This window comes from Hyaena hyaena, unplaced genomic scaffold, assembly GCF_003009895.1.
Source record: "Hyaena hyaena isolate Hyena2069 unplaced genomic scaffold, ASM300989v1 scaffold_100, whole genome shotgun sequence".
Classification (NCBI taxonomy): domain Eukaryota; kingdom Metazoa; phylum Chordata; class Mammalia; order Carnivora; family Hyaenidae; genus Hyaena; species Hyaena hyaena.
This window is the reverse complement of record NW_024080732.1, coordinates 2,791,514-2,815,619: the sequence shown is the minus strand read 5'-3', so window position 1 is coordinate 2,815,619 and position 24,106 is coordinate 2,791,514. Positions and strand designations below refer to the sequence as shown.

At 36.2% G+C, this 24,106-nt stretch overlaps 1 protein-coding gene across 3 annotated transcripts in view; it reads right to left on the bottom strand.

The window, feature by feature from the left end:
• PSD3 (pleckstrin and Sec7 domain containing 3) overlaps window positions 1–24,106 on the bottom strand; it is a 380,191-nt gene that overhangs the window by 133,826 nt on the left and 222,259 nt on the right. For all 3 annotated transcript variants that reach the window (XM_039235608.1, XM_039235607.1, XM_039235606.1), the window contains exon 8: window positions 19,636–19,829. In XM_039235608.1, coding sequence (XP_039091539.1) covers window positions 19,636–19,829 — 194 coding nt within the window. The remainder of the gene's footprint in view (window positions 1–19,635; window positions 19,830–24,106) is intronic.

Here is a 24,106-nt window from a genome sequence, read left to right as displayed (position 1 = left end):
GTTCTTTCTATGTGCTAAGCACCTTAAAAGGCATTAGCTTCATTTGATCCTTCTCATCTTAAGGCTTTGCATTACCTACTTCCTTGCCAGAATACTTGTATCTCTGATCTTTGTGTGCAGAGATTTTATGTATTTCCTTTTATAATTCAGCTCTCAGCTGAATGACAGCTATTTAGGTATAGCCACTCCTTCTCCTTATTCCCCATCAAGAGTGAATGTACTGACACACATTTGATGCTCTAAAGCATTTTTTAAAATGAATCAATGAGGGAGAAGAAGTAAAAATGGCAGAGTAGGAAGATTCTGAACTCAGCTCCTCACACAGACACACTAAAACTACAAATATATAAGAACTTTCTCTGAGAATGACCTGACACTAGGAGAACAGCTCTTTCACAACTAAAGATCTAAAGAAAAAACCATACTAAGACAAGTCGAAGGGGCAGGCAGAGATGCAGTCTAGTAGGACCAACATCTCCAGTGTAGTGACTCATAAGCAGGAAAGATGTCAAAAATGAGAACATCCTTCCTGAGGAGTGAGGAATTTAGGCATCACATTGGGCACCCCTGTCCTGGGAACCTGTACCAGAAAGACAAGTCATAATATCTGGATTTGAAAATCAGTGGGTCTTAACTGAGGGAGAACTGGAGGGATATAGAAAACTGAGACTCCATTCTTAAAGGGCTTGTACACAAACTCACTTTCTCTGAGACCCCAGAACAGAGGCAGCAGATTGAAAAGCATATAGGCCATATATGAAGGAGACTTAACTAACTTTAGGGTTCGTGCCAGAAATGAAGGGATCTGTAGGAAATTTCTTTGGAAATGGCAATGACAGTGGGTACCATCTTTTGTTACTCTTCTTCCACCTCACTGACCTGGCAAAGGTGAGCACCATTTAAACACTTTCCATCTACCTTACTACAGAGCTTGCCCTGCCTGGGCATTTCTGTGCATACCTGCCCCACCCACCCTGCCCAGCCAATACTGACCAATAGGCAGCCTTGCAACTTCCACAAACACAAGGGGCTCTGTTCCATAACACCTAGCAAGTGGCTTCAGTCAGGACTTGTGTCCCTCATTCAAAGTGGCTTCCACTCTACCACATCTGAAAGGTGGTCTTGGGACCAGTGTGGATAGCTGCTGGGCCAGCAGGCAGCAAAACCAGGGGCTTCCCTGACTACTGGTATACACACAACAGTCACTGTCCAATCACAACAGAAGGGTACATATGCAACAATACAGGAAACAGGTCTGTGATACCTAGTTCTGGTGACCAGAAGGAATTGTGCCAAAGGCTACCACAGGACCCCTTCTACATAGGACAATATCTTACAGACCAGGAGACACATTTGACCCATCTAATACATAAAAACAAAATGAGGAGGCAGAGAAATATGTTCCAAACAACAGGAAAAGGAAAAACCCTAAAATAAGAACCAAACAAACTGGAGATAAGCAATCTACCTGACAAAAAGTTCAAGGTAATGGCTATAAAAATGCTAGCCGAATTTGGGATAAGAATGAACAATGAGAAATTTTAAAAAATAATAAAAGTATAAACAGGATGATTTAGAAAAGAAGAACATAGCTGATGTAAAAAACACACTATAGGGAATCACCTTAAGGTGCCACAGGGACAACATCTAGCATACGAATATTTACGTTAAGAGGTCCCGGAAGGGAGAAAAGAGAGAAAAAGGAACAGAAAACTTACTTCAGGAAATAATAGCTGAAAACTTCCCCAAACAGGGGAAGGACAGACAATAGATCCAGGAATAATAGAGAGCCCCAAACAAAATGAACCCAAAGATTTTCACATCAAGATACATTATAATTCAAATGTCACAAACTAAAGAGAATTTTTAAAGTGGCAAGATAAAGCCAGCTAGTTAAGTACAAGGGAACACTGATAAGACTATCATCTTTGAATGACAGAAACTTTGCAAGCCAAACGGGAGGGCATTGTATATTCAAAGTAATAATCTAACCTTACACTTAAAGTAACTAGAAAAAGAATAAACAAAGCCCAAAGTAGAAGAAGGAAGGAAGTAATAAAAAATAGAAAAGATCAATGAAACTAAGAACTATTTCTTTGAAAATATAAAAGATACTGATTTTTAGCTAAACTCATCATATACAAAAGAGAGATGACTCAAGTAAACAAAATCAGGAATATAAGAGAAGTTATAATGTATATCACACAAATACAAAGGATTGTAAGAGACCACTACAAAACTTATACACAAATAAACTGGATAACCTAGAAGACATTGACAAATTTGTAGAAACATACAATTTTGCAAGACTGAATCAGGAAGAAATAGAAAATCTGAATAAGACTGATTACTAGTAATGAAATTGAATCAGTTATCAACAAACTCCCGAGAACAAAAATTTTGGAACTAGATGGCTTCACAAGTGAATTCTACCAAGTATTTAAAAAAAGCGTTAATACCTGTTCTCAAACTATTCCAAGATATTGAAGAGAAAAAAAATGCTTCCAAACTCATTCCATGAGTCCAGCATTATCCGGATATCAAAACTAAAGAAACTTCCAGGCCAATATCTTCGATGAACAACTATGTAAAAATCTTTATTAGCAAACCAACTTCATCAATATTATGAAAGGATCAGAAACAGTAATTAAATGGAATTTATTCCTGGGATGCAAGGATTGATGGCTCAGTATCCACAAATGAGTCAACACAATTCACCACAGTAACATCCTGAATGATAAAAATCATGTGATCATTTCAAAAGATGTAGAAAAGGCTTTGATAAAATTCAAGCATCCTAAAAGTCTCAGTAAGGTGGGTAACCTGAGGGAACATGAGAAAACAACAGCTGAAAGCTTTTCCTATAAGATCAGGAACAAAGCAAGGATGCACACTCCTGCCACATTATTCAACATAGTACTAGAAATCCCAGCCACACAATGAGAAAGAATGAAATCATGCCATTTGCAGCAATGTGGATGGAACTGAAAGGTACTATTGCTGAGTGAAATAAGTCAGTCAGAGAAGGACAGGTATCATATGTCTTCACTCATATGTGGATCTTGAGAAACTGAACAGAAGACCATGGGGGAAAGGATGGGGAAAAAATAGTTATAGAGAGGGAGGGAGGCAAACCACAAGAGACTCTTAAATACAGAGAATAAACAATAAGGGTGGGTGGGAGTGTGGGGGAGAGGGAAAATGGGTGATGGGCATTGAGGTGGGCACTTGTTAGGATGAACACTAGGTATTGAATGTAAGCCAATTTAACAATAAATTATATTCATAAAAATATGAAAGTGTAAAAAAGAAAAACAATTATAAAAAAATTGAAAAAAAAAAAAGAAATCCCAGCCATAACAAGCAGACAAAGAAAAGAAATAAAAGCATGCAAATAGGTAAGAATGAAGTAAAACTATCACTATTTGCAGATGACATGTTACTATACATAGAAAACCCTAGACACTACACAAAAAAAACCTATCAGAATTAATTAATTCAATAAAACTTTAGGATAAAAAATTATTATACAGAAACCAGCTGTGTTTCTATATACTAAGAACAAAACTATTAAAAAAGTAAAATTAAGAAAACAATCCCATTTACAACTGCATCAAAAAGAATAAAATACCTAGGAATAAATTTAACAGGGAAATAAATTTACAGGGAGGGACCTGTAAACTCTGAAAACTATGAGACCCTGGTAAAAGAAAATGAAGATGACACATATAAAACATACACTCATTAATTGGAAGAATATTATTAAAATGTCTATAGCACCCAAGGAATTCTATACATTTAATGCAATAGCTATCAAAATACCAATGGACTAGACATGCATGGAAACACAAAAAACCCTGAAGAGCCAGCAAAAGTAATCTTGAGAAAAGGAACAATTCTGTAGGTATCTCTGTCCTTGATTTCAAAATATACTACAAAGTTACAGTAATCAAACAGTACAGTACTGGCACATAATCACAGAGGTCAACAGAACAAAACAGAGAGCCCAGAAATAAACTCATGCTTATATGGTCAATTAATATGTGACAAGAGAGATAAGAATACACAATGAAAAAAAAGACAGCCTCTTCAAGAACTGCTGCTGGGAAAACTGGACAACTATACACAAAAGAATAAAATTCGACCACTTTCTTAAACAACACAGAAAAATAAACTCAAAAAGGATTAAAGACCTAAATGCAAGACCCGGACCCATAAAACTGCTAAAAGAAAATAAAAACAATAAACTCTTGGACATTAATCTTACTGGTATCTTTTGGGAGTTGTCTCCTCAGGCACAGGCAACAAGAGCAAACATAAACAATTATGACTACATGAAACTAAAAAGATTTTGAACAGTGAAGAAAATCATCAACAAAATAAGAAGACAGGCTACTGAATAGGAGTGGATATTTGCAAATGGTACATGTGATAAGGAATTATTATCCAAATATATAAAGAACACATACAACGCAATAGCAAAAAAACAATGTGATTTAAACACTGGCAGAGGATCTGGAGAGATATTTTTCTAAAGAAGACACACAGATGGCTGAGAAATATGTGAAAGGATAGTCAACATCATTACTCATCAGGGAAACACAAATAAAAACCATAATGAGATAACACCTAACACTTGTCAGAATAACTATTATCAAAAAGACAAGAAATAACAAATGTTGATGAAAATGTAGAGAAAGGAAACACTCATGAAATGTTGGGAATGTAATTTATTGTAGCTACTATAGAATACAGTATGGGAGGTTCCTCAAAAAGGTAAAAATAGAACTACCATACGATCCAGCAATTCTAATTCTGGTTATTTACCCAAAGAAAATAAAAATAATAATTTGAAAAGATACATGTGCCATATGTTCACTGTAGCATTATTTACAATGAAGAAGATATAGAAAGGAATCTAAATGTCCATTAATAGATGAATGGATAAAGAAGATGTGGTGTGTATGTGTGTGTGTGTCAAGGAATATTACACAGCCATGAAAAAGAATGGAATCTTGGCATTTGTGACAACATGGTAAACCTAGAGGGTATTATACTAAGTGAAATAAGACAAAGTCTGTATGATTTCACCTTTATGTAGAATCTAACAAACAGATGAACAATCAAAACAAAATAGAAACAGACAGAAAAACATAATAAACGGGCAGTGCTGAGGTGGGGGATGGGCAAAATAGGGGAAGGGGATTAAGAGATACAAACTTCCAGTTATAAAGTAAGTCATATGGATGTACAGTATAGCATAGGGGAATAATTAAGAATGTCATAATCACTTTGCATGGTGAGAGATGGTAGATAGATTTATGGTGATTATTTCATAGTGCATCTAACTGATGAATCACTAGGCTGTATACCTGTAAGTAATGTATATGTCAACTGCACTTCAATAAAACAAACGAATAGAATAAATGGTGTATCTAGTTTCAAAGCTCTAATGCTTGCCAACATTTGGTTTCATTTTTTCAAATTCTTGTCAATGTGACATATGTGAAATATTACCTCATGTGTTTAATTTGAATATCCTTGATTATTGGTGAGGTTGGACATCTCTTCATATATTTATTGATCATCTCAACTTCTTTTTCTGTGGTAGTTTGTTCAAATTGTTGCTCATTGTTCTACTGGGTTGTCTTTTATAATTAATTTAAGATTTCTTTATATTTATACTATGGATACTAATCATTGTAATGTGCTATGAGTATCTTCTCCCAATATGTGGATTGTCTTTAACTTTCAAAAGAATATTTTAATATAAAAAGTATTTACTTTTGGGGGCACCTGGGTGGCTCAGTAGGTTAAGCATCTGACATAGGCTCAGGTCATGATCTCATGGTTCGTGAGTTCAAGCCCAGTGTCAGGCTCTGTGCTGACAGCTTGGAGCCTAGAGCCTGTTTCAGATTCTGTGTCTTCCTTTCTCTTTGCCCCTCCCCAGCTCGTGCTCTGTCTTTCTCTCTCAAAAATAAATAAACATTAAAAAATTTTAATCTTTACTTTTAGCATAATCATATGTATCAATATATTCATTCACTGTTTTTTTCTAAATCTTAAGAAATTTTTGCCTACCTGAAGATAATAAAGATACTGTTCCACAGCTTCTTCTAAATGATTTAGATTTGGTCTCTCAAATTTTTACTTTTAATTTACCTGAAACTCATTTTTCTGGCTGGACTGATATGGAAACACACACACAAACACTCCACCACACTCCACATGCACACATACCACATACTCCCCGACACACCATACCCTCCATATACATCACATCCACATATCCCCCTACTCAGCACCATTTACTGAAGCATTTCTAATGTCCCTAAATTACTGAAATACTTCTTATGACATCTATCAAGTTATTATAAACAATGGACACTGCTGCTTCTAGGCTCTCTTCTATTCCACTGTCCTATCAACGTCTAACAAGAGAAAATATGAGAAAATATGTAAGCATGGTCTGAACAGTACTTCTTCCATTCAGTTTTGAACATTATGTGTATAGTACCTTAGCTAACAATGTATATTTTTAAAAACTTATACTATGGATGCTAGACTGTAATTACTCTCTACATATTACACCTAAATGTAAGCTCCTTAGAGGAGAGAGGCTGTGTTTAATATAAATCTCTCTATATATACAATCTTAGGTACTTGATGAGTGTTTAATTCATGTAGAGGAAAAAAAATCATTACCTGCACCTCACTTATGTAGGCTGTGGTAATAAAAACTCGACAACCACTGCATTTTTTGCAACATTGATACCACTGAGATACAAAGACAGCACTATGTCTGATCTTATTCACAGTGCTTGTTCCCATCTTTTGTGTGCTACATCAGTCTAAATGGGAGGTAGGTATGAGGGTTACAATCTCAAAGACTCTTAGGGCCAGAAAAGTAGCAATTATTGTCAGAGGAGGCCTGGTACAGGGAATGGTAGAAACTATGGTCAACAAGAAAATGCCTAACTAAATTCATGCAATTCAGTATATAAAAGGGCTGTGTTGGCCAAGGAAAAGGAGTGCTCAGCCCCTGCTGGCTCTACTTCGAGGCCTCTAGTCATTTAAATACATGTAACATAGTGACAGACTATCCCTGATGACACAAAAAAATGCACAACTTAAATATTTCATAAGCATTTTTTTCTCTTGGGCACTGCTTTAACCAATATGCTGCAATTAGTTTGCTATAATCAGATTTTAGTCCTATCAGATCTCCTGCTATTCTCTACTACAGATTTAGTTGAGATGTTTAATATCCACTTCCTCCTTAATAAAATGTGGATACTAATAATATCTACTTCCTAGAGTGAAGATTAAATGAATTACGCATGAAGTGCTTAGGATAAAGCTTTAATAGTGATTATCACTTTTATCACTCTATCACTTGATTATCACTGTTATTATCCTCATTTTAGAACATTTACATTTTGAACACCTTGTTTACCTTTCTTGATTTACCTTTGAATACCTTTCTTGATTTCCACAAATTTCCTACATAAGACTAATAAGACCAAGAGGTTACACTGAATTTTGTATTTTATGTTACCTGACAAAATTCAGAAGATGGTTTGTTTTCCAAATTTCACCTGTCAATACTGTACCTTATTGTCAGATTTAATGAGTCTGATTGTCAGATTTAATGAGTCTGATAAACACATATACTTCTATGAGAGATACAACATTTGCTTTCAATCATGATTTGCCTCCTCTAGGTAGGATTTCTGACTTGACATATTTTTTAAAAGCCAAATAAATTAATTAAATGAAGAGAAGGAAACTTCTAAGGTTTTTAAAATGCTTATGAGCAATTACAGATGCATCTGACAAACTGAGTCCTTAGAGTTAATTAAACAGTGAAAGATACCGAATATTAAGTCAGACAAGAGGTCCTTTAGAGACAAGTTAATCAGGGTTTAATCTCTCCATAGAGTTTTGACCAAAATATTGACTTACTAAAAATTTTTGGTGATACCCGTCATCAGAGCACCTGGATACGTATGTATGTGTATAAATACAATATAGTTCTAGGTACACTGAACATGACGACCCAAATAAAATGGCTATAGACTTTGCAGGGTATGTTGAAAAGGTGTCATTACATAGACATCTCAAAAATTATTTGAAGCACTTATTCTAAGAAACCTCCACTGTTGTTATTTTTTATTTTTTTAATGTATTGGAAATTAAAAGTGATCTATTTCATAACACACCAGACATTAGTAACATAAAATATATTCCAAATTTATTTATAGTGACTACCTCTTAAAAGAGAAAGGCAGATGGTTCAAAAGCAGTTCAGCCATCCCAGTGCATTTCTAAAAAGCAGCAGCAGTCTGTCACTGAGAAAACCAGTTCAAACAGATAACGATTTAAAGTCCAACAAGCAAGGGTTGAGGAGAGCATGGAGATTAGCTGGGAAGCAAACAATTCCTTTCTGAATTTCTAATTACATATCTAAAGAGTTCAACTGTACCCGGAGGCTTAGAATTCCTTATCGCTTTCATAGATCAGTAAATATTAAGTCTTGAGATCTGAGACAACTAGAAAGAAATTTCTTAACAAAAGGGATCAGTAATCAATTTAGTACTCCTTATGCCTATGAAAATTTAACTGTTACAAAAATTGCTCCCCTGTCATAAGAACTAGAAAACAGAACAATACATATAAAACAAAAGTGTTCAGAGGTTATACAACAGGCAGCTCTGAACTGATTATAAAAAGGAACAAATGAGGTAGGTAATCCCAGATTACTGCTTGGAAGATTGAATCATTAAGATTCAATAGTGAAAGAGGGTACCAAAACAGAACTTGGAAGCCATGCTGTTTGGTATGGCTGAGGTGGCTAGAACTGTCCAGCAGAGGGAAAGTTACACAAGAGGATAGCTCTGGAGATTTACAGAGAAATTCCCAGGTCTTGGCTATAGCACTGGTCCAAGCACATGTGAAAGTAATTTATCCATGGGGTTGGAAAGAACTACCACAGAGTAGTGGAATGAACAATTTCAAAAGCTCACACACGGTTTGGAATAGTTTGTGCTCTCATCAGACAGAGTACAGAAAGACTTTGTAATACTGGGGCATTGGAGTCTAAAGAGTAATAATGCTTTAGTATGAAGCTAAATAAGTCCCAGAATAAAGGCTGCTTTGGATCCATCATAACTAAGGGTAAGGACAAGCCTCTAAAGGATTCAGTTATTTTACAAGTTACTTATCTGTACAATAAAATCCAATATTCTTTAAAGTAATAAAACTAAATCTAGTCCTCCAAAATGTCACATGTCTGGTATTCAAATAAAAATTACTAGGAATGCAAAGATAAAGAAAAGTATAACTCAGAGGCAGCAAAAAAAAATTAAATTAACAGTCCAGAAATGAAAGAGAAAGGATATCAAAGAGAAGAACCTTAAAAGAGCTATTGTAAATACAACAAATATGTTCAAGGATATTAAGAAAAACATAAACTTGATAATGAGAGAAATGGAGGATAGGAAAGATTCATGATGCAGTTTCAAAAGTAAGAATACTATATACACAATGATAAATACTGTTGTAAACTTGAAGATATAGCAATAAAAACTTACTAAATTAAAGTACTGAAAGTACATAAAAGATTTGGAAAAAAAATGAACAGAGCCTCAAAGAACCATTTGTGTAATACGACGTAGTCGAATACACAGGAAACTAAAGTCTCAGAAACAGGAGTGGGTGCCATAGAAATAAAGGCTAAAAGATACCCAAAATTGGTGAAAAATATAAACTGATGAATCCAAGAACTTCAACCAACACCAGACAAGGAAAACAAAAAGAACACCACTTTAAGGCAGCTCCTAATAAAGCTACTGAAAATCAAAAATAAAAAGAAAAATCACCAAAGCAGTCAGAGGGAGGGAAAAAACCAAGCTAGGTACAGAGGCAGCAGGCATTTTGCCTGAAATCACACAGGGCATCAATGGAATATTTTAAAATTACTAAAGGAAAAGGAAAACACTGCCTAATACTTCTACAACCAGTAATCATAAATCCTTAAAATTAAGATGCAGTGTATATTAAAATTTTTTTTCAGTCTGTTTATTTATTTTGAGAGAGAGAGAGAACAAGCAGGGGAGGAACAGAGAAAGGGAGAGGGAGCGAATCCCAAGCAGGCTCCACACTACCAGCGCACAGCTCTATCTCACCAACTCTGAGATCATGACCTGTGTCAAAATCCAGAGCCAGATGCTCAACCAACTGTGCCACCCAGACACCCCTACAGTGTACATTTTTTTCTAAAAAAAACCAATAAAACATGAGAACATTTCTTGCTAGGAGGACTTTACTATTAAGACATATTAAAGGAAATTATTTAAGAAAAAAGATACTAAATGGAAATTTGGAAAAGCAAAAGGAAACGTAGTATGCCAGAAATAGTCAATGTGTGGGTAAAAGTAAAAACCACATTTCTATTTAAAGCAAAAATAATCACTACTAGGAGTTTTACAACATATACATAAGTAAAACATATGACAGTAGCACAAATGCCAGGAAAAGAGAAAAGAAAATAACCTGTTGTAAGGGTCTCAAACTACACACGAAGTAGTAAAATTTGAAAAAAGACTATGACAAGTTAAATATTTTACTGTAAATCGTAAAACAATAATTAAAATTATTAAACAAAGAGGCAAAGCTAATACATCAATATTGAAGAAAGAATCACACACACACACACACACACACACACACACACACACACACCCCTACCTTAAACAAGGCAGGAAAAAATTCCAATTAAAACACAGACATTGTAAATTGATAAAAAGCAAGACATCAATATGCAGTATAAAACAATTTTAAAGACAAGATTATAGGTTAAAAAGCTAGAAAAAAATCTAAATATCACACAGAAACTAAAAAGAAAGGTAGAGTTACTATGTTAATATTAGACAAAGTAGATTTCAAAATAAGTAAGACCAGGAATGAGGATGATCATTTCATGATAAAGGAATCATTTTATCAAGAGGATATAACATGCATAGCTGGGAGGAGTGCAACAGTACAGACAATTTGGAACAGTTGGGAAGTTTCTTATAGTTAAATATATACTCAGCACACACCATACCAATCTCTCAATCTCACTCTCTTACTCCAAGGTAATGCATTTTTTTCTTTTTTCAAATTTTTATCTAAATTCCAGTTAGTTAGCAGTGATATTAACTTCAGCTGCAGAATTTACTGATTTATCACTTACACACAGCAGCCAGTGCTCATCACAACAAGGAGACTCCTTGATACCCATTACCCATTTAACCTGTCCCCTGCCTTGCCTCCAACAACAATCAGTTTGTTCTCTATAGTTTAGTCTTTTATTCCACCTCCCCCCACCCACGCCATGTTCATTTGTTTTCTTTCTTAAATTCCACACGAGTGAAATCATACAGTATCTGTCTTCCTCTTACAGACTTATTTCCTCTCCAGCTCCATCCATGTGGTTGCAAAGACAAGATTTCATTCTATTTTTTGGGGAGGGGGGAGTAATATTCCATTATATACATATACTACTTCTTCTGTATCCATTAGTCAGTTGATGGCCATGTGGGCACTTACCATAAATTGGCTATTGTTGATAATGTGCTGTAAACATTGGGGTGCATGTACCCCTTTGGTACAGTATTTTTGTATCCTTTGGGTAAATACCTAGTACTTCAACTGCTGAATCATAGGGTATTTCTATTTTTAACTTTTTTTTTGAGAGAGTGAGAGCATGGGCAAGAGTGGAGGAGGAGCAGAAAAGGGAGAGCAGGCTCTGCCCACCAGTTTGGAGCCCACTGTGGAGCTTGAAGCCAGGAACCATGATATCATTACCTGAGCCAAAACCAAGAGCCGATCACTTAACAAACTGAGTCACCCTGGTGCCCTTCTATTTTAACTTTTTGAGGAACCTCCATAATGTTTTCCTCAGTGACTGTTCCAGTTTGCATTCCCACCAACTGTGTAATGGGGATCCCCTTTCTCAGCAAGCTCGAAACATCTGTTGTTGGCTGTGTGATTAATTTTAGCCATTCTGACAGGTGTGACATGATATCTAACTGTACTTTTGATTTATATTTCCCTGATGATGAGCGATGTTGAACAACTTTTCATGTGTCTGTTGGCCTTCTCTGGAAAAATGTCTATGTTTTCTGCTCATTTTTAAACTTCTGGGTGTTGAGTTTGAGAAGTTCTTTATAAATTTAGGATACTAACCTTTTATCAGATAATGTCATTTGCAAATACTTCTCCCATTCCAAAGTTTGCCTTTTAGTTTTGTTGATTGTTTCTTTCACTGTGCAGAAGTTTTTATCTTGAAGTCCCAATAGTTTATTTTTGCTTCTGTTCCCCTTGCCTCAGGAGACCTATCTAGTGCAAAGTTGCTATGGCTGATTCCAACAAGGTTATTGTGTGTGTCTTCTCCTCTAAGATTTTAATAGTTTCCCATCTTATACTTAGGTCTTTAAGCCTTTTAAAATTCATTTTTGTGTATGGTATAAGAAAGTGGCCCAGTTTCATTTCTTTGCATATTGCTGTCCAATTTTTAGAACACCATTTGTTGAGGAGACTTTTTCCCATTAGATATTCCTTCCTTCTTTGTTGAAGATGAGATTACCATACAGGTGTTCATTTCTGGGCTTTTTTTTTTAGATTGCTTTTTAAAAATTTTTTTTAATTTATTTCTGAGAGAGAGAGGGAGACAGTGTGAGCAGGGGAGGGTCAGAGAGAGAGGGAGACACAGAATCTGAGCCTGACGTGGGGCTCGAACCCACGAATCATGAGATCATGACCTGAGCTGAAGTTGGATGCTTAACTGACTGAGCCACTCAGGCACCCCATTTCTGGTTTTCTGTTCTGTTCCACTGATCCCTGAGTCTGTTTTTACACCAGTACCATATTGCCTTGATCACAACAGCATTGTAATATAACTTAAAGCCTGGAATTGTGATGCTTCCAATTTGTTTTTCTTTTTCAAGACTGACTTGGCTATTCAGGGTCTTTTGTGGTTCTATACAAATTTTAGGACTCTTTATTCTAGCTCTGTGAAAAATGCTGGTGTTATTTTGATAGAGATTGCATTAAATGTGTAGATTGCTTTGGGTAGTAGACATTTTAACAATGTTTGTTCTTTCAATTAATAATCATAGAACATCTTCATTTCTTTGTGTCCTCTTCAATTTCTTTCAACAGTGTTTTATAGTTTTCAGATTACAGATCTTTTACCTTGTCAGGTTAATTTCTAGTATCTTATTATGGTTGTTGGTGCACCTGTAAATGGGATCCATTCCTTGATTTCTCTTTCTGCTGGTGTATAGGAAATATACAAGATTTCTGCACATTGATTTTGAATCCTATGATTTTACTGATTCATGTTTCAGTTCTAGCAATTTTTTTGATGGAGTCTTTCGGGTTTTCTATATGGAATATCATGTCATCTGAAAAGGCTGATGTTTGACTTCTTCCTTGCTGATGTGGATGCCTTTCATTTATTTTTGTTTTCTGAATGCTGTGGCTAGGATTTTCAGGACTATGTTAAGTAACAATGGTGATAGTGGACATCCCTATCTTGTTCCTGACAATACAGGAAAATATTTCAGTTATTCCCCATTGAAGAAGATATTAATTAGCTGTGGGTTTTTCATATATGACCTTTATTATGTTGAGTTATGTTCTCTCTAATAACCCTACTACTATGTTGAGGTTTTTTATCATGAATGGATATTGTACGTTGTCAAATGTTTTTTCTGCGTCTATTTAAAAGATCATATGGTTCTTATCCTTTCCTTTTAATAAAGGTGGTGTATCATGATGACTGATTTACACATACTGAATCACGCTTGGAGTTCAGGAATAAATCCCACTTGATTATGATCATTCTTTTAATGTACTGTTGGATTTGGTTTGCCGCTATTTTGTTGAGAATTTTTACATCCATGTTCATCTGGGACATTAACCTGTATTTCTTTCTTTTAGTGGAGTCTTTATCTCGTTTTGGTATCAGGCTAATTCTGGACTCATAGAATGAATTTGGAAGTTTTTCATCCTCTTCTAGTTTTTGGAATAGTTTGAGAGGAGTAAGTATTAACTGTCCTTTTAATGTTTGGTAGAATTCACCTGTGATGCCACTTGACCCTGGAGTTTGTTTGTTGGGAGACTTTTGATTATTTATTCAATTTATCTTCTAGTTATTGGTCTGTTCAGTTTTCTATTTCTTCCTATTTCAGTTTTGGTGTGATATTTTTCTAGGAATTTATCCAATCTTCAAGGTTGTCCAATTTGCTGGCATATAATTTTTCATAATATTTTCTTAAAATTATTTGAATTCTGTGGTGTTGGTTGTTAATTTTCCTCTTTTATTTTGATTTTATTTGGGTCCTTTCTCTTTTCTTTTTGATAAATCTGGCTAATGGTTTATCAATCTTATTAACTTTTTCAAAGAAATGCCTCATTTCATTGGTCTGCCTATTGTTTTTTTAGTTTCTATATCATTTATTTCTGCCTTAATCTTTACTATTTCCCTCCTTCTACTGGCATTAGGCTTCATTTGTTGTTCCTTTTCTACTTCCTTTAGGTGTAAAATTAGGTTTTTCTTTTGAGATTTTTCTTATTTATTGAAGTAGGCCTGTATCTCTGTATACTTCCCTCTTAGGACTGCTTTTGCTGCATATCCCAAATGTTTTGGACCACTGTGTTTTCATTTTTATTTGTTTCCAAGTATTTTTTTAAATTTCTTTTTTGATTTCCTGGTTGACTCATTCATTGTTTACTAGCATATTGTTTAACCTCTAGTATTTGTTGTCTTTCCATAGTTTTTCTTGTGGCTGACATCAAGTTGCACAGTGTTGTGGTCAAAAAAGATGCATGGTATGATCTCAATCTTTTTGTACCTGTTGAGGATTCATTTGTGACCTAGTATGTGATTTATTCAGGGGAATGTCCCATGTGCACTTGAAAAGAATGTGTATTCTGATGTTTCAGGATGGAATGCTCTGAATATATCAGAATGTTAAGTCCATTTGGTTCCACATGTCATTCAAATCCATTGTTCCCTTGTTTAACTTTTTGTATAGATGATATGTCCACTGATATAAGTGGGTAAAAAAGTCTCTTCCTCTTACTGTATTATTATCAGTGGGTTGCTTTATGTTTGTTAATTGTTTTATATATTTGGGTGCCTCCATTTTGGGTGCATAATAACCTCCAACTGTCAGATCTTTTTGGATAGACTCCTTTATTATGATATAGTGTCCTTCTTCATCTTTTGTTAGAGTCTTTGGTTTAAAGTTTACTTTGTCCGATATAAGTATTGCTACTTCAGCTTTATTTTGGTGTTCACTTGGGTGATAAAATATTTCTCTATCCTGTCACTTTCAAGGCACAGGTGTGTTTAGGTCTAAAATGAGTCTTGTAGGCAGCATATAGATGGGTCTTGTCTTTTTATCCAATCTGACACGCTATATCTTTTGATTTGAGCATTTAGTCCATTTTCACTCAGAATAACACTGATAGATATGTATTTAGTGCCATTTTATTACTTCTTTTGTCATGGTTTCTGGAGATTTTCCTCTCCTTTCTTATTTCTGTCACTTTGGTCTTTCCTTTCTACTCAGAGTTCCCTTTAGGATTTCTTGCAGGGCTGGTTTAATGGTCATAAACTCCATTAATTTTTGTTCATCTGGGAAATTCTACCTTTTCTTTTATTCTGAATGATAGCCTTGCTGGATAGAATATTCTTAGCTGCAAATTTTTCCCATTCAGCACTTTGAATACATCACGCCAGTCTCTTCTGACTTGGAAAGTTTCTGCTGAGAAATCTGCAGCTAACCTTATGAGTGTCCTTTGTAAGTTAGGGACATCCTTTGTCTTGTTGCTTTTAAGATTTTTTTCTTAATTGGTATATTTTGCAAATTTAATCACAATGCCTTAGTGCTGGCTTACTTTTCTTGATTTTGATGGGAGTTCTCTGTGCCCCCTGGGTATTTAGAGAAATTTCTGCCCCCTTTTTTCTCTTCTACTGAGACTCCTATGATATGAATGTTATGATGTTTGATGGAGTAATTGAGTTCCCTATGTATATTCTCATATTGCATAATTCTTCTTTCTTTTTTCTTTTTAATATTTTACTTATTTCTGAGAGAGATAGCATGAACAGAGGAGGGTCAGAGAGAGAGGGAGACACAGAATCTGAAACAGGCTCCAGGCTCTGAGCCAGCACAGAGTCCGATGCGGGGCTCGAACTCATGAACCGTGAGATCATGACCTGAGCTGAAGTCGGACGCTTAACCAACTGAGCCACCCAGGCGCCCCTCTTCTTTCTTTCTTTTATTCAGCTTCATTACATTTCATTATTTTATCTTCTATGTCACTTAGTTGTTCCTCTGCTTCTTCCATCCTGGTGTTCATTACATCAAGCCTGTTTTGAATGTTACTGCATTTTTTCATTTTTGTTTTTAATTCTTTTACCTCTGTGGTAAGGGCCTCCCTGAAGTCTTCCATTCTTTTCTCAAGCCCAGTAAGTATCCTTACGATTGTTGCTTCAAATTCTCCAATGGGCACATTACTTATATCTGTTTCTCTTAGATCTCTGGCCATGACTTTGTCTTCTCCTTTCATTTGGGATAAATTCCTCTGTCTTAGCATTTTATTTAAGTTTCTATCCTCTTCTGTATGTTAGAAAAGTCCACTAGGTTTCCTTCTTCTAAGAATTATGGCTTTATGAAGAAGAGATCATATAGTGCCCAGGGCCTGGCACTTCAGAGTGTGCTGTGTGCACTCTGCTGTTCCATTTTGGCTGCTGTATCCTTCACGCCAGTTGTCTGCCTTGCCTGCAGTGCAGTGTTCGCGTTTTGGTCAGAATGTGTCAAGTCTTAACCAGGTATATTCTGATCTGCTTGCTAAATGAGATATGATACTACTTCAACCTGAACTAAAGTCCTGTGGAACTCTCTGGTTTAGAGCTGTGGTGTGGGCAGGGGTTTCTGCTGGTGTTCTGTGGAAAGGGTCCACCATGCTGGGACTAAGGAAAGCTTGACTGGGAAGGGAAGTAGTGTCAGGGCCCAGGGGTGGGGGTCTTGGTTTAAGTAGGTTAGGCAGCCAGTGTTGATGCTGTGCTGCTTCCCACAAATGGTTTGTGTTTATGCTGAGGAGCAGGGGAAGGAAATGGTACCAGCTCCTTTGTTCAAGGAAAGGAGTCTCTGTGCAGGCTGCCTCTCAGGGAAGCAAGCTGAGAAGAGTGAATTATCTTCCCTCTATGTGTTCTAGGCATTTTTCAGACTACTGTATCCACACTGTCTGCCTCCAAGTTGTCAGCCTGGCTTCTTTCAAGGAGCAATGTGGTGCCTTCTGCGCCTTATCACAGCCAAGCCTGCTGACCTTAAAACTCTAGGCTCTAGGGATGAGTGGTGGGGAGGGGCCTGCCACTGGTCTTCTGGGGGAGGGTGTTACCTAAGCAGAAATTCTTAAGTTTCTAAAAAGACAAAAGTCCTATGATATACTGCCCTAATCAATCTGAGTACTTAACAGAGTTAAATAAGGCTTTAAAGTAGTTGTATTGGCAGAAAAACCTAGTGTAGTATAAGAGTTCTGTCTCAACTGCTATGCAACTCCCAGATTTTGTACCTATACTCATACACAAGTGGGCTAAAAAGGGAGTAGAGCTTCTAGCGAGGGAATTCTCTCCAATAATCCTAAAGATGATACAGGAAAACATGAAACAAAGAAAACTTCATTGGTAGGCTGACTCTGGGGACTCTTTGGAATAAGTTAACCAATTATGTCAATCCATTGCTAGGGAAGTAAATCAATGAAAAGAGACTAAATTAGGTTAACTTTGTTATTCTTATGCAGTAGAATGTAGAAAATTACATGGAATAAGTGATAGCTACTTTGCTGTTTTTGCTTTTTTGAACTGTTATTTTAAACTGCAGTTATTGTTTTTTGCTCCTATTACTTTACATGAAGTATGTCAGATATTTCTATATTTTTAATTTAGTGTACAAGTGAATTTACATCCCTATCTGAGATAAAATGGACACCAATCAGCAAACGTTAACCTTGGAGAGGAGAGCCACTTCTAGGCATGGCACGTGGGACAGAGATGAGTATATCAGTGGTTATAAATGGAAAATTGTACTAGGTTCAGCAAAAGCACTGTTTGAACAGGATGGAGAAAGGGTGTGTGTGTATTCAGACAACAAAGAAATGAATATCCATTGCTCTATCAGAAAAAAAACCCTTTTCTGTGAGAACTATATTTTATTCATTCTTGAGGAAACTTTCTTATTTACATTTCAACCAAGTGTGTGCTGTCAATTACGGTATTTCATCCTTCCATGATACAAATCAGAATCCTGCCCCGTAATATACTAAATTCAAAGTTAAGAAAGGAAATACTCTGGGTGACAAAATTGAACATATGAAGTAATGCTGCTAATAATCATGTATCTAGCCATGTAAAAGAATACTGTTTTAAGGAATGCAGTTGACATGCAATATAATGCAGAGACAAAAAAGAATAAAGTGTCCTGCTGATAACTTCATTTTAAGTGTGGCCTTGTCTTTTTTTCATAAGCCAGTCAGATTTGCTGTCACTTGCAACTACAAGAGTCCTGACACTATTCTCTTAGAAAAAATCAAGTAGTCTAGTAAGCTAGTATAGAAGAGTTCACAGGAAATATGGTAGAGGTATTCCTGAGAAACTTATTCAGCATCAGAAGTCAGTTTCAAAGCCGTTCTCTTACAGTCTTTCTCTTGACTATAACCTAACAGAATGTGCTACCACAGTAAGAAAAAGTACCCAGCCACAGACGGAAATAGTGGTACTGTCCATCCAAGCACTACATGTTTGTGGCTGTAGGTGGGTAAGGATACCGGAAAGTTTAACCTACTAACTGTGAGCATACATACCAGCTTACCTTAGCCTGTTCAACTATATCGTTGCTTTTTCATTCTACATAGGCTATTGTAAGTACAGAAACATACTTCATTTCTCTCAAATTTCAAACTATTATCTGTCAGTAGATAACTATGTCTCATATTTCACAAAGCCATCAGACGGGACTCCTTTAATTTCCCAATACTAATTATACCATGCTTGCCTATATTTCACCTATCCATCTTCCACTAAGGCCAATCATTCAAACGTGCATAGACTGTAATTCTTTCCCTTCCTGTTTTGTTTCTGGGATCTTACAATATTGATTATTCTATGTGTTATAAATTCATTCATCTCTCACAACCATGAGAGATGTAAACTTCATGAAGACAGATACCTTGTCCATCCTATTCATTGCTATATTTTTGATGCCTAGTACACAGTAAGTGCTCAAAATTATTTGTTGAAGGCAAGAGTAAATAAATGAATATAAGGCTAGACAGGACTAATCTGTAAGAGGTCTTCTATTTCTGAAGTTCTATAATTCTACTTGGAGAGTATCAGGTGAGACAATGGATTTCTGACTTAGGGTTAGAGGCATCATTAAACTTCAGTAATACTTCCCTAGATAAACCTAATATAATTTTTCTTCATCTTTGACTTTACTTCAAATACATTCACTTTACATTTTGAGCCTCAAAACGAAATAACTGAAATAGAAAACGACAACAACAAATTATGCTTACTCTTCTTTCCATCCATATCTGCATGGATTTTCCGAGCCAAGAATCCACTCTTGTATACAGCAGCATTTGGGTCATGAGGAATGTCTAAGAATGGGTTAGTAGTACTCCCAATACGACTGATGGTCTTTGGATGTGTTCCATTAGCCTTCTCATCAGTACCTTCAGATGGAGATTTTTTTTTCTCTTCATCATCTCTAAAGGGAGAGAACACAGTTTGAGCACCTAACACAATATTCAGTGAAAAAAGTTTAGTGTAATATACTATCATGTTTTCCAATAGTCCATCAGTCTTGATAAAAACACTGTAATAATAGCTCTTACTATGTGTCTTTGTGTCAAGTATTAATGTTCATAACAATCTTGTAAGATGGATATTAGTATCCTATATTACAGATAAGAAAGCAGACTCAGAGAGTTTAAATAAATTCCCAAGGCCACAGATCTAGTAATCAAAGAGAGAGATGGTAAGGATATGACTGCAAAATCTCTAAAGCCTTTGCTCTTCCTACCAACTTCATACCTTCTTATCTTATTCATATGCTTCATATCTGTCTTCTTTCAAAAGAGGATTCTTTCACAGAAATCATTTGATTTTAATTTTTACATGTTTTAGCACATCACCAAATACACAGAATACAATGAATAATTATAGATTAAGTACAATGAATAATACTGAACCACATCCACCAAATAACCAGGTTAATATCTTACTGAAACCCCCAGCAAAGCTATCAATGTGATAGGATGGTGGTGTCATTTAGTACTTTGGCATCTTCTAGCTACTATTTTCTCAACTGCCATAAAAGTATGGGGGCACCACTGAGAAAATCAACTGTCCGTCTTTTGTGAATCTGTTTCTTTAAGCAGGGCAAATCTTGTAATGTACATTTAGTATGAAGGAGGCAGATAACGGATGGTTATATTCAATTAATAAAGAGAGGTGAAAAGAAGATGAAAGCTAATAAATTGATATGATGCTGAAAAATACACCACCGAATTAAGAACATTTGTCTTAGTTCACCTGTTTGAATTTCCTGGCTCACCTGTTTTTATTGCTTAGTAGACATTCATTATTAAAGATTCTTAATTAAACTTCAAAATAACCAGCACGAAAATATATTTAAAATAAACCACAAAATTAACAATTATCAAAGGTGTATATTTGGTGATCAAATTAAAAATGTGGTTTCTTTTTTCATTGCTATTTGATTATTATAAGATAATCTTTTTTCTTGCTGCTTTAAAATTTTTTTATCACTACATTTGGTAAATTTAATTACAATATGTCTTGGTGTTGGCCTGTTTTTGTTGCTTTTGATGGGAGTTCTCCGTGTCTCCTGGATCTGGATGTCTTTTTCCTTCCCAAGATTAGGGATGTTTTCATTTATTCTTTGCTCAAATAAATTTTCTGCCCCATTTTCTGCATTTTCTGTCTTCTTCTTTTGTCACTCCTATAATATGTTATTATGCTTGATGGAACCACGGAGTTTTCTAAGTCCATTCTCATGTTGCATAATTCTTTTGTTCAGCTTCATTTCTTTCAATTATTTTGTCTTCTAAGTCATCGTTCCTCTACTACTTACAGCCTGCTGTTTATTGCATCAGGAATGATGCAAGAACATCAGGCCCTGGATGTGTCCTGGCCCTGGAGATTCAGGGATTTTTTTTTCTGGGGTGTGCTGTCTCTGTTCTGCTATTGTGTTTGGCTGCTGTATCCTTCAGGCTGGTCTTCTGCAGAGGCTCTCCTTGCCTTCTATGAGCAGTGTTTGTTCCATGGCCTGAATGTGGCAGGTTGTATGTAAATTTGTATTGGTCTGCTTATAAAATGAGACCTGACACAACCTCCTCCAGAACACTGGTCAGTAGACATGGTGTGGGCAGTGGTTTCTGCTGGTCACCTGGGGTTGGCGCCTGACATGCTGGGAATGAGGCAAGCTTACCTGATAAGGGCAGTCCCATCATAATGTAGCGAGTTGGGGCCTGGTATATGCAAGTTAGGCAGCCAGTGTTGGCAATATGCTACTTCCTATAAGTGGTTCTGTTTTTGCTGAGGAGCCAGGGATGGAAATGGCACTGGCCAGCGCCTTTGTTCCTGAAGAAATATCTCTGTGAATGCTGCCCTTTAGGCACATGCCCCAAGAAGAGTGAATAATCTCCCTCTTGGGAGCCCCAGGCATTTTTCAGATTGCTGTTTCTATAGTGCTGCCTTTCTGGTTGGTTTGCCTGCCTTCTCTCCAGGAGCAGCATTGTGCCCTCTGGGCTGTATCCCAGCAAAGCCCCCTGACCATTAAAAATCCAGGCTTTTGGGTCACCTGGGAGGCTTAGTTGGTTAAGTATCTGGCTCAGGTCATGATCTCAAAGGTCATGGGTTGGAGCCCCGCATCAGGCTCTATGCTGACAGTGGAGAGCCTCCTTCAGGTTCTCTGTCTCCCTCTCTCTCTGCCCCTTCTCCCTTGATCACTCTATCTTAAAAATAAACATTAAAAAAAATACAGGTTCTAAGGAAGTTCTCATGACATCCAGTCTGTCTTGTTTTTCAAATCAATGGCTTTGAGGAAATATTCTCCTTGTGTGTTCCCTGTTGTTCCTCTCTCTCTCTCTCATCCTTCTCTGTGACCACAACTCTCTCCCCTCATAGCACCTGGAATCAGGTTCTCTGCTAAACCACACCTCTGTACTTGCTACCTTCTTTGATGGGGATTCTTCTCTCCCTTAAGTTGTGGAGTGTGTTGTCAGTCTTCATGTCAATTTCTGGGTTATTTAGGATGATTCGTAAGTTATCTAGTTGTGTTCCTAGGGCAAAATGAGCCTAGGGTCCTCCTAGTCTGATGCCGTCTTCCTCTCCCTCTGGAATTACTGATTTATGCAGGTAAGAGATTTAATTATTTATTAATTTATTTTAAACTAATGGTCACTATTGATTTTCACAAAATTATCTTCTGAAGACTGCAAAAATTCCTTGAAAATTATAATTTATTACTGTATGGATCAGATTTCCTCTTTTTAAAAAAAATTTACTGTTTTATTTATTTCTGAGAGAGAGACACACACACACAGCATGAGCAGGGGAGGGTCAGAAAGAGAGGGAGATACAGAATCTGAAATAGGCTCCAGGCTCTGAGCTAGCTGTCAGCACAGGGCCCAACGCGGGGCTCGAACCCACGAACCATGAGATCATAACTTGAGCCGAAGTCAGATGCTTAACTGACTGAGCCACCCAGGCGCCCCTCAGATTTCCTCTTCTATGTTGCTTTATTAAAAAAATTTTGAGGGGTGCCTGGATGGCTCAGTTGGTTAAGGGTCCAACTTTGGCTCAGGTCAAGATCTCACGGTTCATGGATTTGAGTCCCGTGTCGGGCTCTGTGCTGCAGCTGACTCAGAGCATGGAGCCTGCTTCAGATTCTGTATCTCCCTCTCTCTCTGATCCTCCCCTGCTCACATTGTCTCTCTCTCTCAGAAATAAATAAAACATTAAAAAAAAATTAAAAAAATTTTTTGAGTGTAGTTGACTATTTAATGTGAGATATTTAAATTACACAGTATGAGGATTTAATATATATCATGAAAGGAGTCCCTCATTGAGTTAACACACTCTTCACCTCACATATTTACATATATATACATATATTTTGTGTGTGAAGATATTTAAATTCTAGTCTCAGAAAAATTTCAATTATTTAATATACTGTTATCACCTGTACTCAACATGGTGTATACATTACTTCCTTAGACTGTTTCTATCTTATAACAGAAAAAATTATATTCTTTTACCACCTGTTCCCTACTTCCCTCACAACTCAACTCCTGAAAGTGACTTATGTTCTTCATTGTTGTGAATTCAACTCTTTTAAAATTCCACATATTACAATATCACAAGGTATACCGTGTAATTATCTCTTTTTGTCTGTCTTACTTCAATTAGCATAATGGCTTCCAGATTCATTCATGCCTGCTGCCTATGACAGAACTTCACTTTTTAATAAGGGTGCATAATATTCCACTGTGTATATATAGTTGTATCCATACACTTGTAGATAGACATTTAGGTTTTCCCCATACTTTAGATATTATAAATAATTCTGCTATAAATATGAGATACAGGCAATTGTCTCAGAGAATTATTTTGTGTTCTTTGGCTATATATTCAGAAGTGGGATTATTGGTAGTTCTATTTTTAATTTGTTGAGAAACCTCCATGCTGTTTGCCATAGCAGCTGTACAGGTTAACATTCCACCAACAGTATAAATATCTTTTACCATTTAGTAGGTTGCCTTTTTATTTTGTGAATGGTTTCCTTTGTTTGTTGTATGGAACTATTTAGTTTGATATGGTCTCACTTAATTTTGCTCTTGTTCCTAAATATAAAAATTCACTATCAAGGCCAATGTCAAGGAGCATACTCTTTAGGTTTTCCTCTAGGGGTTTTATGGTTTCAGGTCTTACGTTCAAAGATTTTATACATTTTGAGTT